The sequence below is a fragment of the Temnothorax longispinosus genome, chromosome 6 (assembly GCF_030848805.1).
Source record: "Temnothorax longispinosus isolate EJ_2023e chromosome 6, Tlon_JGU_v1, whole genome shotgun sequence".
Taxonomy (NCBI): Eukaryota; Metazoa; Arthropoda; class Insecta; order Hymenoptera; family Formicidae; genus Temnothorax; species Temnothorax longispinosus.
In genome coordinates this window covers 17,699,580-17,719,531 of record NC_092363.1, presented here as the reverse complement: position 1 = coordinate 17,719,531, position 19,952 = coordinate 17,699,580, and the positions used below count along the sequence as shown (strand labels likewise).

The 19,952-nt window shown below is 35.3% G+C and overlaps 2 protein-coding genes across 6 annotated transcripts in view; one reads left to right on the top strand and one right to left on the bottom strand.

Moving 5' to 3' along the window:
* LOC139814414 (uncharacterized) overlaps positions 1-19,952 on the bottom strand; it is a 68,931-nt gene that overhangs the window by 29,300 nt on the left and 19,679 nt on the right. The window lies entirely within an intron of this gene.
* Positions 6,273-19,952, top strand: part of Mwh (multiple wing hairs) — a 47,970-nt gene continuing 34,290 nt past the window's right edge. The window contains exons 1-2 of one of the 4 annotated variants that reach the window (XM_071780640.1): positions 6,273-6,922; positions 10,535-11,315. In XM_071780640.1, the coding sequence (XP_071636741.1) occupies positions 11,113-11,315 (203 nt within the window). In that variant the 5' untranslated portion in view covers positions 6,273-6,922; positions 10,535-11,112. Of the gene's footprint in view, positions 6,923-9,258; positions 9,277-10,529; positions 11,316-13,703; positions 13,925-19,952 lie in introns of those variants that run through there. The other 3 variants (XM_071780641.1, XM_071780642.1, XM_071780643.1) reach the window with 3 other exon arrangements.

Genomic DNA, 19,952 nt, shown 5'->3' with positions numbered 1-19,952 from the left:
TCTCGTTATGATTAAACCATTTTTATAACGTTATTGAATACCGCGTTTTAATCGAAAGAAAATAAATAAATAATTAGCTACTTGAATTTTATTTTTGAATCAGTATAAAAGAATATTGATTGCTTTATCGTGCTTACAATCAATGTTCCTTCATGTTATGATTGTAGGTCGTGCCATCGCCGATTACAGGACAACGTCTCGTCCTACTTAACGGCGATGTCGCTCCGACAACTTTTTAAATCAGCTTAATTAGTTGCCCACGGCAGAATGCGACATATCGGTCGTTCTCCTTCCGGATATTCCGTGCTCGTGACCGTTTGATAATATATATATTTCACAGGGAGCTTCGTTAAATATATATTTTCTTTAACTTATATAATCTCTGTCCGTATAAAGGATAAAAGAAATAATAAAAAGAATAATTTTGAAAAATAATTAGAAAAATAACTTTTGCGTCGTTTTTTTTTATAAAAAGTAAAATTGCGATTGGAGAGAGATTATACAATACTCTATATATAATTATATATAATACTATTTTGTATAAAATTATTACATTTATACATATAATTATATATGGATAACTTTGTCTCATTTCCTCAAATTTCACTTTTTATTCAAAAAAACCAGTGCGAAAATCATCCTTTTAATTATTTTTTAATTCCTATTATTTTTTCCTGTATATACGAACAGAAATTATACAAAAAAATATATTTTTTATATACAATTATATATGTATATTTATATGTTTTTATATGAGAAAAATTTTTTATCATGTATGTATAACGTACTCTGCTCGTAGGACGTCTTTTGATATATCTGTATACATCGTCACGGTCCTCGCGAGATGATATGATAGCGAGTAAATGTAAAATCAGAGATGGTAAAGTAGCTCATATGACGCGTAATTTACACCGCGGGATATAACTTTCGCTTGAAATCTGTAATACGGCGTAACGCAGCATCAGGTGACTTAGGCAAGATAAGATAATTAATAATAATACACTCGACCTCTCACGCATATACCTGTACGTCTTCGATTTTCTTCGGTAGAGAAGTGTTACGAACAAACTTGTAATATTCAGATATTCGTGTAGTAATTTGAAAAATTAGCAATAAGTCGAGAAATTGTGTCTCTTCTTTTTTCGTCTCGTATCTTTTTCTTCGCAAATTTTTCAATATGATTCAATTAAATTTAATATACCGTATATACAAAATATTTCCCGTTACATTTCATTAACCTGCGGTTCTCGGCATACTAAAAAAAGAAATAAAATAAAAAAACATGAAAAACAGAAACTGGATTATAGCCGCGACAAGTTTTCCGGTAGTCAGTTTTCCCGCGGAAGAATATCTTACGTAATATAGGCGACCGCAGTCTCGTATATACGCTGTCCAGAAAGGTATCGTGATACAAAACCGCGTTCGCATGGATATTACAGGCATTACATACGTTTTACATTCCTTTTTTGATCGTCTGCTTCTCTCACGGAATTACGGTTCTGTTTTACGTAAGATCATACGGCCGCGATGCTAGATAGCTACGTGCATAAATTAATCCTTTGTTATGCACAGTATAATTTCAAGGCGAAACGTTGCATCTGTAGTTTCTGGATCGCCTTGTATTTGCGGTTTCTCTATCGCGCATGCAAGAAGCCGTTCGAAAAGTTATCAAAGAGAAGGAGAGAGAGAAGAGAGACATATACACTGCAAATCCAAGTGTGTTATTTTAGCCGAAGCTCGATCGATCTTCTCACACATTCTTGCCGTTTTAAATCACGTCATTTAACACGATTGAATGTATTAACTTTTAATTTAATACGATAAAACATGTTAAGTAACATAATTTAACATAAAGAGTCATGTAAAAGTAGAGATTCAGTTTAACGTGTGATTTTTAGACGTTTATACGTGTAAAAATGACACACTTAGATTTGCAGCGTAGATATTAGGTGATAAATTTTATGTTTCGCTAATAGGCCTTTCTACCCAACTGCTTATTGTTTCCAGATTTTTGCGGACTGAATTTCACTAAACAGCGTTTTTATTGCTTCCTCCGATATGCGTGAAGATAAACGACAGCCGCGTGTTTGTCGGTCACAAATTAAAATTGCTTTATATACTTTTTCCCGAGGAAAGCTGCTAAAAAACGAATCAGCATGTTCCTCAAAAGACATAAATAAAATTCGTAACGATTTACTTGGCTGAACTTCGTTCCTCTCCGCGGCGATCAGTTCTGTTGGACATCGATAATTATCATTTCTTTCGTCTTACTTCCCCGTTCCCGACATTGCACAAGCATCCGGAAGTAGCGGCGTTCTTGCCGCTTGATACATGGTTACATGTATCCGCTCAACCCAGGTCAAGCGTGAATCTAACCCACTGGTATTACTGCCGGATCTTATCCTGAGAAATCACCCTGGATTTTACTTTTCAAAGCAGACGGGAAACGACTGCCTCCGAAATACGTCGCGATTATATGTACTCAATTCGTACCTTTATACCCGCGTTTATATCTCTCTTATCGGGATTTTATTACATCGAAAAATATATTTCGTTAGATATAGTTAGTTGCCATGTAATATGTATAGTTCGGTGCTCTCTTCCTTCTCAGACCGAAAATAACATGTGTGGCATATGTTAGATTTAGCGAATCACATGTTCGCTCAATTTTTATAAATTGATAAACATTCCCATATTGAAACTTATGATTTTCAAAAAATAGACTGAAAGATTGCATATACGTTGCGCAGAGAGAGAGAGAGAGAGAGAGAGAATTTCCGTTAGCTAAACATACAAGGCCCAGTTGCACCAACGTCGCATAATATTTAACCTTAGCTTAACTCACTCTTTTAAGGGGACAGTTAAGAAAGAGATGAAGAGTGAGTTAAGCTAAGATTAAATATTATGCGACGTTGGTGCAACCGGGCCTAAGTGATCTATGTGCACGGCAGTGGCAATAAATTTAATTAATATTGACGCCGATTTAAAAACAGTTGCACGCGCGCATCGCGCGCGATCTGAGAATCATTAGAATTAGGCCTTATCTCTCATTACCATATTCTTCACTTCCTTATTCTCAACGTTGCATAGGCACCCGGAAGCGACATCGTCTCTTATAGAGTGATACACGAGTACAGAAACTTATCTCGGGTCAGACCGCGAACCTAATATTGTACGCTGGGATCCTCGAGATTTTATTTCCGTGCAACAATACGGGGAAAAATTCCAAGCTTGAAGCTACAATAAAATTCTAATATGTAGTCTTCAGTTATGGAGATTGCCAACTTTTCAACTCCGAGTTGAACTTTTCAGTACCATCGAAGTAACATACAGACGATAAAACCTGTTCGACCCGTTGGAAAATTTAGCGTCACCTATTAGCAAGCATCTGTTTATGTCTTAACTGAAAGCTAAAATACAAAATGCGACCTGCCATCGAATGACAGCAGTGTAGCGTGATTGATGCTAGTAATTATACGGCAAATTAGGTAATGATATATTTATATGTCGGTTAAATGTGAAATCGATGTACATATTAAAGCAAACTTTAACTTTTAACAACATTTTTGAATGAAGCAACATTGTTAATTCGATTTCTCTCTGATTAATTATCATCGCGCTTAAAAATCGACCGAGAATAATGTATCGGAAAAACTGTAATTTGAAATAGTATTTTTTAAATCTGTTTATGTATGAGCAAGGACATTCTTTACGATCCTGCGATATTCTTCATAATTTTCATTAACGGTCGTACGGATTACAAGCTATGAGAATGGCGTTTCTTGTGGGCTCTGTCTGCAGCGGTACTTGATTACTTCTCGTCCAAGAAACCTTACTAGAGCCCGTAGCGAGCTGACCTAGTAAGATTGGAAGCGTAAGAAAATAAAATCCGTGACGTATACAGATTCAAAATTCGCGGAATAATTGAACAAATTGCGTTTATTTCATGACGATCCAATTCGAGTATCAATTATTGCGATTATTTGTTTGACTAGCTAGTACTTTATTCAAAGCACAACTTCGCTCATTTGATAACTCTTCTTTTGGAGAGATATATTTATATCAATCAAATCAGATGTTGCCAATAGTTTCCCTTAATAATTAAATCACATTGTATGAAATAAAAAGACGATGAATTTACCGTACACTTTATAATACTTTAAAACGATATTTTAACGATGAAATTACTGTACACTTTATGATACTTCGAAATAATATTTTAACGAACGAAATTATTGCGTCTATTTTGTAGACGGATTTACCGCGATAATTTTATGTCGACTACTTCGAGGCTGGCTTGCATGAAAATTTAAATCGAGCATCTTATTTATTTAAATGAGATTATCCCATTCCCAGTTTTTCAGAAAGATAATAACTTTTTCGGTTTGTACAAGTAACTTGCGGTGGAACGAATCTAAATAGCCGATAAAAGATTTTAAAAGGAGTGCGCCTTTTTCATCCGTCAGAAAGTCATAGACCGAATCATATGTAGGAAATTTTCATTTCTAGATATATTAATAAATATGTATAAAACGTATGTGTCAATGTATTAACTACTTCGTTGTTGAAACATAAACAGAATTTTCCCCGAAATTCTTTCATCGCTTTATAGTTAATTTCTTTACTCTATATTCTGTTATTATCGTGTTTGTGTGAGCTATATTGGCGGGATTTAAAAATTATTAATCCACTAGATAATTAAGTATCATGTTAGGAAAAACTTAGAATAATAACATAGACGTTTCGAGTTTATCAAAACATTCGTTTCTGCGAGAGAACCGTTTATTTCCGTTCCACATAACAAGGAATTGTGATACGTTGCGTGTCACGTTACGCCCAACGTCGGGCTCGTTAGTTCTTAATCGAAATCGCATCCTTCGATCTCCCGTCATACCAGTGTCATTATGTATTCATCCAAATTGCGCCAATTAACCATTGCTGGAACAAATTTCGCTTTTTGCAACGGAGAAAGGGTCGTTAGATACCACGGTGCGTTCCATATTACGTGCGACTAGGCTTGGATTAAAAAAAAAAAACCCAGGCATCGGTATGTTTGCCAGAGATAAAATAAGAATAAAACAAAAATTTCTACGTATAAGGATAGAATTTATATTTCTACATACTCGACTTACGCTCCATGAAAAAATTAATTCATTTTAACGGTGCTACATTAATTTAACATTTCCAATTAAATATATTAATAGTAATAGCAGTAGATTTGTGGCGCAGCAAAGAAATTGTGTTTGAATGCAATTGTCAAATGATAATAATTAATTTTTCCTCACAATAAAAACTATTAATATATCAAATTTCTTTTGATACAAAAATATAATTTACTGAAAATGTCAAACCATCTAGATCTTAGACTAATTTATCTGGTTGCTTAATTCATTTGCTGAACCAATAGTTTCTAGTTGTTTTCAATAAAGTTATCACAATAAATTTCTTTCTTCTATTATTTATATTTTCGTTATTGTATCGGACAAAAGAAAGATTTTTTTATTTTTGTTACGACCGTAACTGCTCCGAAAATTACGTAAAAAATTCAATTAATTATAAAATTACTGCATCTCTGATTTAATAATTCTCGCTGGATTAAATTCGTTTACAGAAATTTGTTGTTTAAGTCAAATTTAATTCACTGATAAATACAGAACATGTCTAGCAATTATATTTCGCCGTTGCAGCGAAACCAACTCGTTATTACGGTTAAATAACTTGCAGATTCAGAGAAAAATAATCTGCAGCGAGTAAAATTAATATCATTAAGAAATCGTTTCGCTGTCGTGCAGTAATCGCGTTCGGACCGTACGAGATGTGTGAGGCGACAATTTTGCAAAACCGATCGGAGACTCAGGCGCGGCAGAGGTCGCGCGGTGTAGGAATGTATAAAGCTAACAATGAAAGATACCGTGTCCTAAATCGAGAGTCGCGTTCACCGAAGGCGATTGAACCTGACCCAGTAAGGCGGATCCCCTGGTCCCCTGGATTCCGAGGTATTCGAGGAGGCGAACGGGCCCCACGATGTATCAGCGCGCCGTAGGTCGCGACTTGACCCACAGTCCGAAGCCGCAAAGCCCACGGTCTTTCTCTCGTCAGGCTGTGAACGCGAGTTTATGGCGGAGTTATCGGCAGCCCAGGCCGCGCCAGGCTGTGGCGCGGCGCGCCGCGCCGAGGAAGAAGACGAGAGGACTCGCTGAAGTCGGCTGGAGAGGCGGCCGAGAGAGGCGACGTGCACACGTGCACCTCGGGGCATTCGCGGGTTGGCAGTCGGCTCTTGAAAGCCGCCCGGTGAATGCCACTCGCGGGCTCTGAAACGCCGCGTTTTTGCCAACCTCTCGGTCGCGCCCAGAGGGGTTCGTGTCTAGGCGGTCGTACCGTAAAAGAAATTTCGCGCTACGAAGAGATACTATCGAGAGGGAATCTCTCACGCGAGAGGGAGGGGGTGGGATGGAGAGGGGAAGTGCCGATATTTTTAACTGATAATTTTCACGGTGGCTGTAATGCACGGTATTGAATGTTCGCGCGAGGCGGTGGGATGAGCGATAGAGAAAGAGAGAGAGAGAGAGAGAGAGAGAGAGAGAGAGAGAGAGAGAGAGAGTAGTGCGGGGGCGGTGTTGAGTGTGATTTTTAGCAAATCTCTCCGATGGCAGCTTCGCGTCACGTTACGGCGCGGCGGTCTACCAGTCGGTGTTAAAATTGATGCCACGGATAAGATAAATGACTTCTACTGAATATCAGAGAAAAAGAGAGAAAGAGTGAGAGAGAAAGGGGGAAGAGAGACAGAGAGTTCAATAGGATTGTCTGTGCTTGGAATATTTAAAATTGTTCTTTGTTCCAATCCTCTTACACAAGAATGTTACTGAATACTACAGTTGCATTAAGAGTTTTGTCTCACGAGTCTATAATGCTACAAATGAATGTGAGTAAAGTGCTCCGTAATCGTTGAAATATTCTTAAAACAATAGAGCGTTATGATGTCACTATGCTAGTGAAACGCGTTATTCAATTAATGTTAAATTCACATGTGTTATTTTAAAGAAATCTGTATTATTGTTACATTGTTTCAAAGATTTCAGTGTCAATTGAATTATGTGGATTAACTTCGTACCAGAATGATATAATTTATACACACGTACGTTATGTTATGTATACACAATACATATATGTATAAAATGTGTGTGACAAAAACGTTGGACAAAACTTTATGTATTCCTCATATATGTTAACACGATTCTAAAAATGTTTGATTTTTGATACAGCATTTATTACCTTTTCGTATGACATACAGATTTTACGCTCTATCTTCATGGTATTTTAAAATCAAAATATCGTGTTTTTTTAATTTAAAATTTGAATTAAATGTCCATAATATTCACCTTCAGCCCTCATTGTTAAATATTAAAGGATGCAATTTAAACCAATGCCTTATAAGTTAGATAACATTTTGTTATTTTTAACTACCATGTGTGTCGAAATTTATTATTTTAATACAAAACGGTATTATTTTAATTCCATTGGTTTAATTAAATTAACATTGTTTTAGTTAAATTAACGTCATATCGAGCAGGAGCAGTGGCGACCTATAGGAGTAGTAAAAAATGACAAATTGAGTATAATTTGACACTATGAATTTCAGTGCTGAGACAAGCCTTTGTGCGCCGCATTAAGCCGGTTCTACAATAAGTCGTATACGTCGAGGTTGGATGTCGGAACGCAGCCGATGGTCTAATGAGGAAAACTTATTTTCGAAAAAGAAATTCTCTCATTGGATCATCGGTTGCATTCCGACATTCGACTCCGACTTATTGTAGACCTGACCTTAGTGACTCCCAGACACGTGTGAATATTCTCGATATATTGCGGATCATCTTGTCAGAAGCTACCGCAACTCCTTCACTTTAGCTATCTAAGTAGTCAACTAAATATTTTAAGCTTTGTTAAAGTGAGCTCTGTATGTCTGCTTTGAAAACCTGAGTGCGGAAGCACATGAGGTTCTAATAAAAAGTCACCAATAATACCGGTCGAAATATTGATGGAGACTGCTGTTGATGATGCAATACGACAATTGAGTTTTCAACTTTAATATCTCAGAAATTAAGCATTTTTGGACTCATTAACGTAATAAATTTTTTGTTTTTTAAGTACTGCCCGATATTTTGGTTACACTCTATATAAATGTATATATTGTATATGCATACTTTATGTATATTCTGTGACTACGTTTACACGACGGCTTGTAATCCGGTTTAATAACTACCGTATGCTATCTGATCTAAAATTTTTCTTCTTCTTATCATAATGATCACTTAAATACGAGCTTATTTTATACTCTAAACATTTAAATCAATCTCTTTTGATGTATATATATTAGAAATTGGAGTTTAAGTATCAAAAAAGCTCCTATTTAAATGATCATTATGATCAAAAAAGAAAAATTTTGGATTGGATAGTATACGGTAGTTAAAACCGGATTATAAGCCGCTATGTAAACGTAGTCTATACTTCTCTCTGTACAGCAGAGAATATATATTGACAGTATTAGAGCCTTCATGAAGCAGCGTAATAACGACTTCTACAAATTTTCCATGCTGTCTTCCGATTCAGTAGACCACTAGGTTTTCCAACAACGATTTCCCAGTGGCATACTTTCTTGACAATTCCAACTCGACTCATTGGCATAGTGACGCGTGACAAGAATAATTCATGATACATAAAACGATACCGTATACGAAATAGTACCGAAATACATTTGAAAACAGATTTAATCTTAAGAGAGCTAAAACTTCCCTCGATTTGTATAGGTAATTCTGGTATGAACTCCCTTTTTTTTTCAAACTATACAATATACAGAACTATCAAAATCGATTGAAGATTAATCTTCATATCAAGCGGTGGGACAAGTTCGTTTGAAAGGCACATGTAAATGTAAGTAACGACTGCGTACAAGACTGATTTACGAACGAATAATGGAGGGAAGATAAATCGCTGTCGCACTTAGCGAGAACATCGACGAGTCACTCGAAATAATCGCGAGGCTCCGTTACGCTGACAAAAAAAAGATAATTACGATCGTTTGAGCCAAAAGCGCGATGGAATATTTTAAAATACTTGGAGAAAATCGCGACATCCTCTTCGCGACAGCTAGAGCGATGCGGTTAGTGAACATCACGCGTGGTGAACAAACGTGAGAATTTCTGAGGCATTTCAGTGACAGTGACACTAATGACACATCCGCAATCAGAAGAAGAACTAGTTGTACTTATACACGGTCACGTACGTAAGCGATCTTATAATTTCGTGGGAAAGCGTAAATAGTGACTGCGTATATTGTGAATCAAATAGAAGACAAATTTGATGAAAATAGAAGTATCGAAAAAACCAAAGTAAAAATCGTGTATAACTAGATAATATTTAAACAAAGATTTTTAGTATGTGCCAGTAAATGTAAACGTTTGTGCGATAATATATTAACAGTCCATAAAAAATTTTTCATATAAAAACATATGTGAATATATATATAATTATATACAAAATATGTCCATATATGTTTTTTCTCTATTGTATAGTCTCTGTTCGTATACATATGAAAAATAATATTGTAATAAGAAGAATTAAAAAATAATTAAAAGGATAATTTTCACATTGTTTTTTTTTTTTTAATAAAAATAAAATTTGAGAAAATGAGAAAAATTGTCTATATATAATCATATAAAATAGGTATATTAAAATGTATATGGACATATTTTATATATAATGTATATTTATACATATTGTAGTTATTTACAATATTCGCGAACACAAAAATGGAAGAAAAAATGCGAAATTAAAGTAATTTTGAAGCAAACACATTCTGTTTCATAAATAGATTTTTATTAGAACGGGAGACATATAATTACATCTAACATAAAACATTCCCACGTGAGTGTCGTGAGTGTAATTTACGGAAGTTCTACGGGACGAGATCTTAATAAAGTCGCGTCGTAAAATCGCGTTTTAATCCCCTCGCCATTTGAAGAAGTGCAGTACGCAGCGTTCATTCTAAATAAGTGCTACTTTCGAGTTCTTGTCTCGACCCGTAATTACGCAAGTATAAACACAATCGTATGGGCAATGCCGAGTAATGAAGTAATATTACGGACCGTGCGCATTCGCGATTTAATACAACAGTCATTCATAATGGATAAACAATTGGAACAGGAAGTAAAGCCAGACACTGGCATGAAAAAGAAGAAATTGGAATACACCGAAATTTGCGAAATAAATTAGAGATATATATATACGAACTTATTGAAAACTAAATTAATACATTTGTGCCAATGTCATATAATACAATCACAATTCTCATCATGATAAGACAAGTCACATAAGCATGACACTCACATTTTTTGTTTCTACGTCCCCAAAAAAGTAGAATCTACTTTATTAGTATCGAATAATAAAAAAAAAGGTATCGTAATGCATAGTAATGTCTGGTCTGAAATTTTAATTATATATCCCGAGTAATTATTATTTTAAATCTGTTTAAGGATAGATGACATAGATGCAATGTAGTCCAGAGACGAAAGCCTTCAAAATCTAACGAACATGTTAAATCGAATGACAAAAACAAATGATAAATTCAGTGGGTTGCAAAGACCTGTCTTCCGAGTTCGCCACACCGCCCGTGAAGGAAAGCATAAGCTATTACTTAAGCTGTTACACGACTCTGACTTGAAGGCCGGGGTCATGGCACGCGGGACTCAAGCAGTTCAGAATCTCACGGTCTCGATGGCCGGTCATGCAATCTTCGCGCGATCTTCGCATTACATGTAACGCGGAAAAAGTATCTCTCGGGAAAACTTACGCAAATTCATTCTCAGGGTGTCGAGCAGTGACAAAGTGTACCGAATGTGAAAGTTAAAAAGTTCTGCGCGTGATTGACTTGGAAAGATAAACGCGTAATTTAATTAATAAAGACATTATGCAGAACTGTAATATTCTACGCAAGTGTGCAAAAAATAGTGTGATCAAGCAATAAGTTTTTTTCTCTTAATAATTTGCTTTTAATTTGGCGTGTCGTGTACTTGTGTTATAAACTGTAAAAAGTAAAACTCGACAAAATTAACAACAATGGGGAACGCGAGATCGCAACCCTGCGGACGAGGCAAGTCGCTTTATCTGTTCTATCTTATCCACCGAACGTGGAACGTCGTCGTAGATCATCGGAGAGATCAAGATCGTTGTGACGATACCGACGGAGAAACAGATCTATCGTCGAAATGCAGCACTTGCAACGTATGCGATTACCGACAGGACAGCTTGATCTTCGAAAGGTAATATTACAACAAAATTATTAATTAATTAAAATTATTAAAGATCATCGGGCAAATTATTATAATGATTATAATTTAATGGAGACCCGTTAGATGCGAAGATAATTGAAGAGTATTGATATTATCGATTATCGATATAAACTTATCAATTGCCGACATAGACAAATTGTTCAGATATTTTACCGATGGTTGAAAAATTTATGTCGACAGTCGAAAACGTCCATATTTTTCAGTCATTGGGCTCGTCTGATAATCACGATAATTTATGCAGTCTTTATAATTTAGCACCTCGTCGACGTAATTACTTGATTATATGAGTAGTCGATAAACTATTATTAAAAAGACTCAAAATGAATAAATTTTTGTAATTATCAAATATGGATCCTATGTGTCTAATTTAAATTACTCTACATAAAATTTAATGCAATATTAAGTTTATGTTTTATTCAAATATTTTATAAATAAATGTATACATTTACAATAATATATATTTTTGCAAAACTACATTTTTTTTTAATTATTATTATCTGCGTGGACGATTCACACAAATAGATAATAATTATAAAAATATACAATATACAATAATATTATTACACCATAGACATGTATACGTATTTATGAAAAATCTGGATTGTAATAAATTGGAAAATTAATACTGCACTGTAGGCTGATTTATCAAATTTAACATTTATGCAAATTGATGTAAGACATTACTGATTATCTTAAAAATATTTCGATAATTAAATAGATATTATAATCGGATTATAATAAATTAAAAATGCATTATCAATATGAGTTTGTTTCAAATTTTAGCGTAGAATCAGATGTGTTTAAATAATACTGCTAAAAAATGGGCGCATTCAAGCTAGCAAATCAGCTAACTATAATTTCTATATCACTTTCATTCTTTACGAAATTAAAAGTATAATATGTATATATTGTATATCTTTTATTTTTTTCTAATCCGTGTGATTTATAATCACAAAACATTATATCGCGATTCGATTTTAGTATTGGATTCGAAGTATAAAGTATAAAGTATATTCTTCACCCATATAATATATGTCTATTTGCCTCAATTCAAATATTATTTTTTACTCTAAAAAAAAACAATGATAATAAAAATAATATTTCTAGATAGACGCGGCGTTTTATAATAAATAAATCGAATTTATTTTCGTAAAATTGTAATTACTTCGAGTAATTTCTTTAACGTTTCCATTCGAATAAAACGTACTTTATAAACTTTCATATCCGTGAAAACTACTAATTTTTGTCGCACGTGTATCCGATAGGAAATTATCCGTAGAAACCGTTTCATTTTACATCAAGCGTTTCACCTAGATAACTCTAGTTTTAATACATGATGCATCCAATGAGACGACATCATATCTGCAATCTGTAATTGCAATGTGTCACACATATTTTAGGCCCATTTTAAAGAATCTGTAACTTGCGTTAGATTTCAGGCTAGAGTCTTATTTATCATTTTATATGTATGTCGTGTATTCTTACATATATGTGTCTTCAATATTTTATAATATGCGTATTCTTCAAATCTGTTTCACATTTTTTAGGTGTGTTGAAAATTATAAGGCAATTATATATATAGGTAATTTTTTTTCATTTCCTCAAACTTCATTTTTTTTTTTTAATAAGCAACGCGAAAGTTATCCTTTTAATTATTTTTTAATTTTTGTTATTATTTTTTTCTGTATATACGAACAGAGATTATACAAAAGAGAAAGAAAACATATATGAACATATTTCATAATATATACTATTAAATTCGTAGTGTCAAATTATATACTCAACTTGAGTCGTTTTTAACCATTTCTGTAGGTCATTACTGCTCCTGCTCAATATGTCGTTAATCTAACTAAAGCAATGAAGTTAAAATAATACTGTTTTGTGTTAAAATAATAAATTTCGACACATATGGTTAAAAATAACAAAATATTACTTAGCAATCAAGGTATTTGTTTAAATTTCTTTAATATTTAACAGCGTATAATTCTCTATACGTTTATACATACTTTTATATGAAAAATTTTTTATTAAGGAGTCACTCTTTTGCGATGCGTCTCGACTTATCCGCGGCGATTTATCCAGTTCTACATTCCCGTTTCATGCTCGCTTTGCGTATATACGCATACGACGAGAAAACGTTTGATTATCGGCTACACGACGAGGACGTGCGCGCGTGTGCACGCGTGTGTCCCTTACGTCCTAGCCCCGCGCATGATGTATCGCGAGATAAACTCAGATAAACTCTGCTTACATTACGAGCAGGTGAAGGCGCCTCAGCACCGCGCGCGGTGCTCCGCTCCGCTCCGCGCCGCTACATTGCATCGTGCCGGTCGTGCCGCGCCGCGCCGGTGTCAGTAAACCTCCGACCAGCTCGCGGTGCGGAGTTGGTGCCGCAGTGAATCCCAAGTGTGGTGATGATAAGCTCCCGCGGTCGCCCGATGCCGATTGTCTCGACGATCGTCGGGCGATCGATTGAGCCGGTCGCAGCGATTAAAGCCGATTAGTTTTTCTCCGCGCGCGTTTTCAAGTACGCGACTGGGAATGTCCGAGACTGGGACCGTCTGATTAAGTTAATTAAGGTAAATGTTACCATATCGCACACCTCGACTCGTTATCAGTCGCTTCAGCACAGTCTTTCGCGGATTGATAAATAAGATTTTATTAAAATATAATAATAATATAAAAATAAAATTAATAGAAATGTACATAAATTCACGTGAAAAATATTATTAGGCACAAAAGATCCAGCCCGTATATTTCCTATTTACTTGAAGATTAAAGGGAATGGGTGCCTGATATATTTTTTTTGCGTAAATTATCACCTGGAGTGATTTTATACCCCAGTTAAAAGTTATTATTATTAATTACATATTGCATATTTTTTATCGTTCTATAATTTGTAAGTTAATTATTTGAGCACAATAGATTTACTCAATATTTTCTGGGAAAAAAAAGAAAAAGAAAAACAAAAAAATATTTTAAAAATGAAAGAAGCACATTAAAATTACAGTGAGCATCATTTTCATTTTTTCGATATTAGGGTGTGAAAATCACCGCAGGCGTCCGTTTCCCGTTAAAATGTTAATAGATGTCGACAGAATGAAGATTTCATTCTGGTCGCGCAAAACTGTGAGAAACGGAAATTACGAAAAATACACTTTGACGCAACAGCGAGCACGACTTTCGAGGATTGATAAATAAGATTAATAGATCTTGATATAGAGGACGTCGTTCTGTCGCGTGAAATTGTGAGAAACGGAAGTTGCGAGAAACGCGGCTTTGACACAACAGCGATTGCAACTGACAAACTTGCAAAAGTTTCGCGACTCGGCAATGTTGTTGCTCGAAGATTTTTGCATCACTTCCCCGTGATCTTGCCTCGCGACAGCGACGTTGCGTCGTTTACGGCGGAAATAACGACGAGTGAAAAATGGAAGTTCGATATCAATTATCTTTAATGACCGTATTAATGAAACTAGACATCACGAATATCGTTTAACTCATCGTTTACCGCTTGTCATCGAGAACGTGAGAATTATTGACGCGCGCGGTAATAAACATGCTACTCGCACGCTGACGATTTTACTCAAACCTTTTTGCTCGCAAGAAAACGATCCCGTTCGGGGCCTCCTCGATAATTATTAAAACGAGGAAACGGCGCGTCTTTCTCTCTTCGATTTTTTCTTTGCACGCGCGCGGACGTGCGCCTAACGAGACGAGTAATTTAATTTCCCATACGTACACACGCGGTGAAACGTACGTACGTAAAACGCGAGTCGTGATGAATGAAACGGGAATCGCGTTCACGAGCGCGTTTACGTTAAAGATCTCGAACGTAAAAACCCCCAGTCGTTACTTTCGTGCCAATTACCGCAATTGCAGAAACGCCCCCCCTCTCCCCCGGGCTCTTTAACGCGAAATCACGCCGTTTGTGCGTTTTCACGCGCCGCCGTACGACTTTGGCGCGCCGCGATTGTTGCCTCCGCCGCGCCGCATCGGACGAGCATCGGATATGGCAGGTGCCGAGACGCCCATTGTTCCCGCGACGGCGAAATCACCGGCAAAATATCCGCAACCATTTCGTGGGAACCACAAAAAGAACCACGAACAATTATACGATTGTTATCGCTAGCGATGGGATCTTACAAGTTAGGCTCGAATCTGTTGGTAGTTTCGAACACTCTATGATTATTTCGAAAAATATAAAAGCAATACTTTCAAGACCGAACTTGGACGAAACGGTGTTTAAACCCCCTTATGAGTATCTCGAAAAATAAAAGTATAAATGGACTCGAATCTGGATCAAATATGTTTGAATTTTTTATGAGTTACTTTACTAGATGTTCCTTCGAATCAAAACGTTTGTATAAAGCGACAATTATTTTAATATATTATTTATCAATAATTACAAATATTAGATTATCAATCGTTGAAATGTTAAGTATAATACAAATATAATTAAAACTATGGAAGAAAAGTTATTTGAAACCTTTACGCATTACATTCTTTAAACTAACTTCGTTCTTAGAGTTCGAGTACTACTAAAAAATTCGATTCTGTACGATATAAACTGTTTATAAGTTCATTTCAAATCCTGTAGATATTTATTCTAAAATTTGAAACTATAAACTAGTCGGGATTAGTTGCGTTGCAAATACAATGTATGAAATATTATTTCTTATATAATATCGAGCTTGATCCCATCCCATAGTCATCGCACGTATAGTTCTATCAACCTACACTTCCGATAAGTACGCGAGGTAACGTGACGACATCGCGTGATAACGTCGCGTGATAACGTTGCGCGATCGAGCGCAGGGATGAATCGCGCGCCTTTACGTTTCAATTTACGTTATCAGCCTTGTATATTTGTTTAATGTGAAGATCACGTCGAACGCAAACGCGAAATGAGGCTGAGGCGGCTGCATTTAACGCCGGATGTGCGCTGAGAATACGGGTTTGAAGACTCGGCGCTTCCCTCCAACATAATCTCGCCGTTGACGCATGCTTCGTTACACGTGTAAGAACCAGCATGACTCGATTCCTTTTAATATCGCGCTATATCATGCTACTAGCTTTGCCTTTTTTTTAGCTGCAAAAGCGCATCTATACGAAGACTAAAGGTTGATCAATATCGTATACAAGGTGTTGCGTTACACTTGCGATATGTCGTTCACCAATATCGTTGAGACTTATCTTTTACTGTATAAGTATATGTGGGACAATATAAAACTATATTTTATATATATAGTTGAAAGATTTAATTAATTGACAAAATTAGAAAATTAAAATTAAAATTAAAATTGAATATTAGAATACATTTTTTTTCTGTGTATATATATATATTTCTTTTTCATACGCATCTAAATATCTTTTTGTGATGCAGATAATTAAAAAAAATTTAAATAAAATGGGTAAGTGGGTAGAACTTTAAGGACAAGCGTGTCGATTCATGCCACGGCCGCTTCCATATTAGATTAATCGAGTCATGATTTGCGAAGGACATTTACATCAACCCACGTGATCCTTGTTCATCTAATATGTCCTAGTGGCGTGCTTGTTTCAATTCTAATATACACCTACGTATCATTGTCCATGCGTACATGAACTGAACAATCAGTTTTCTTTTCTGTTCTCTACGTCGATTCTTCGAATTCAAATTAACAAACTAATTAAACATCGATATGTCTTAAATACTTGATACATGGATCATTTGTTACGTCTTTCACGAAATCGAATGCACAAATATGATAATTGTGTCCAGCAAATAAATCCAATTTAAATAATATCATAATAATAACGTTTCTCTGCAATTTCCTTGAAGAACTTTGTATCGCGTTCTCACGTATACTGGTTTATCGATAGGCAACGTACTAGTTTACTCGATACCACAGGTACAGGTTTACCAGTGCGTGCAATTCACATTTTGCTCACATTGCTCACCAATGTACTTAATCCGATGTTTCGAGTCGCACGTACGATGTGGCCGCCTTCTCAAAGGCGACTCTTTAAATGTGATATGTAACTCGGTACTAATTTACGTTGTACACAATGTTCCGTGCAATTTAATGCCATTTAATGCTAATAAAACCGTTTCCGTGGCCGCGGTACCGTCATAATCGGATCGCACACCGGGTCTTGATTGTAATGCGCATTTTGTCGAGCATAACGATCGATTAAAAATTCAATCAATGCCACGACCGAACCATCCACGGGAAACAATAGGCGCGTTTATTGCGACTATCGCGGACATGTGAGGCAGTTTTCTCGTTTACGAGGAATTTTACTTCCTTTTGTACATCATTTTTAAAAATGATAAAAGTATAATAACTCAATTTTATCGTTAAGCTAATATTTCAAATATTCGAATGATTGGTTGTTACGGCACAGCGATTGTTTTAATTAGTTTTGTTGCTGACTCGTACAAAAAAATACACACGCGCATTTTTATTATTCTTTTCTATTGATATTTCTATCTCAAATGGCCTACTTTATTGCGCGCATTCCTTGGGGAAGTAAAGCATCTTGAATGAAAAAAATTATTATACAGAGCATAACGTAGCACTGCGGGGAGAAAAAGTTTTAATAAGAAGAGACCGCACCAAGTCTCGAGATGCCTTACATTAGATACAGATTGCGCGAGCAGTCTTATTTTGTGCTTTGAGGCAATTTCTTTGTACAACGGGATACGTCATTTACGTCAGCTGCGTATTTTATTGACTAGAATGCGCATATTTCACGAAATGTCGGGAAAACACCAGAGACATAAGCCTTCTATTATAAATGTGAAGTGCGCGTTAATCAAGATGCATACATATATGATTCAATAGTGTCAATAGTGCTATTTTAATTGTCTCAATTCTTTGGACGGACAATCTCTTTATTTTAATTTGCGTAAATACTAAGGTAAACACTTCGATTAATTTTTAATTAAAATTTTAGCAAATTTATAAAAGATTAACTTGATGAAACGATTTCTTTAACGTGGTGTACTAAATTAAGCCATAATGTAATTAAGTTATAAGTTTAAATATAAAAGTAGACTTATTTGCGTAAAATCGATGTTAAGCGTTCAACAACTGAATTGAATCGCTAAAATAACATATTTAATTATCTAACTTTCTTTTAGATGAACTCAATCTGTCAATCCGTCACGATAATTACTTCTTGTACATCTCGCACATTCACGAATGCTTTGCAACGATCGGTATGGTACTTTGCAATTATAAAGTAATAAGTTATCTACGTAGGTGTAATTTATTAATCCATCACTCGTCACTCGTAATGAGCTAGACAAAAAAAATATCCGCGCTCATGGTGAAAACAATTGTATTGTACGGATTAAGCAGATGCGATTTGTAATCACTTGTTTTTGTTACTTGCTTTCGACACTTTGCTTAATCATACATCATCGCGAGACAAAAGATCGAGAATTACCTAATTAGACTTGTACTAAAAGCTAATCCCCTTCAGGTTAATTGATCCTGGTACGATGGGTTTTAATTGCACGTACAGTTACGCGAATAGCTTTTCACACACACACATACACACACAGCGCGCGCGCATACACACAAAGTTTGGAAGTGTTACCTAAATTTAAAAAATATAATGTTCGTGAATTTTTGAAGAATCCCAATGTCAATATTCTTGTACTTAATTTGATACTTGAATAGTTAATTCAAGTAGCAGAGTGACGTTAAGAGACGTGTATTAGACATCAGTGGACGTCACTTTGTCGTCTTTTAACGTCACACCGTTGGGAACGTGTCCTACATATCTTTTGTCATTTTGCTAACAAGCGCTTTATCATATTGAGCATTCGACTTTCCAATCGTTCTTAGAAACTGCCGCAATTGATGTCCATAAGAGTATAATACTTTCTATTGTAAATTGATTTAAATACACCTCGTGAAACGTGGTCGTTAACGTGGCGGTACGCAATGATGATTGTGAGGATGAAGATTAGAAACTGTCGCGCAATTTTTTATGCAGAGCGTGACAAATTAAAATCTTAAATCCAACAGAGTAAGATGGACCGGTATGGATCTGCGCATGAAACAATTTCTTAGAGTGATTTCCACGTGCGTGCATGCAAATTTCTCTGTTTCCAGTCTCCTTCGCGAAAGTTGACAAGAAAATTGTCGCTTTTAATGCCAAAAGTAGATTCGTCATCTTAAACCTCGAAGGTGACACGAATGTTGAATTTCTTAGATTAGTCCACAATTTTATTTTAAAAAGCATCTACTGCTCGATCTTTTTTTATTAATACATACTACGCAATTTTATAGATATATCGATTATATTTCATAAAATTTGCAATAAAGGCGGGTTATGGATAAATTAAATTAATTATGGATTATAAATTAATTAGCTTCTAATATAAAATATTCATATTAGAAACATTTTCAAACTATTATAACATTTATAATGATTAATTACTGTAAATTAGTATAATTATAAATTAATAGTTTACACGATAAAATGCGTTTGTTGCTGTGATTTCCAACAATTATACATTAATTGACATTGAAAGCTTTCTCGAGTCTTTAAGAAATATGAGAAATGCGGCACTCTCTCTGGTATCGCGTCCTCTAAACGAACAAACGT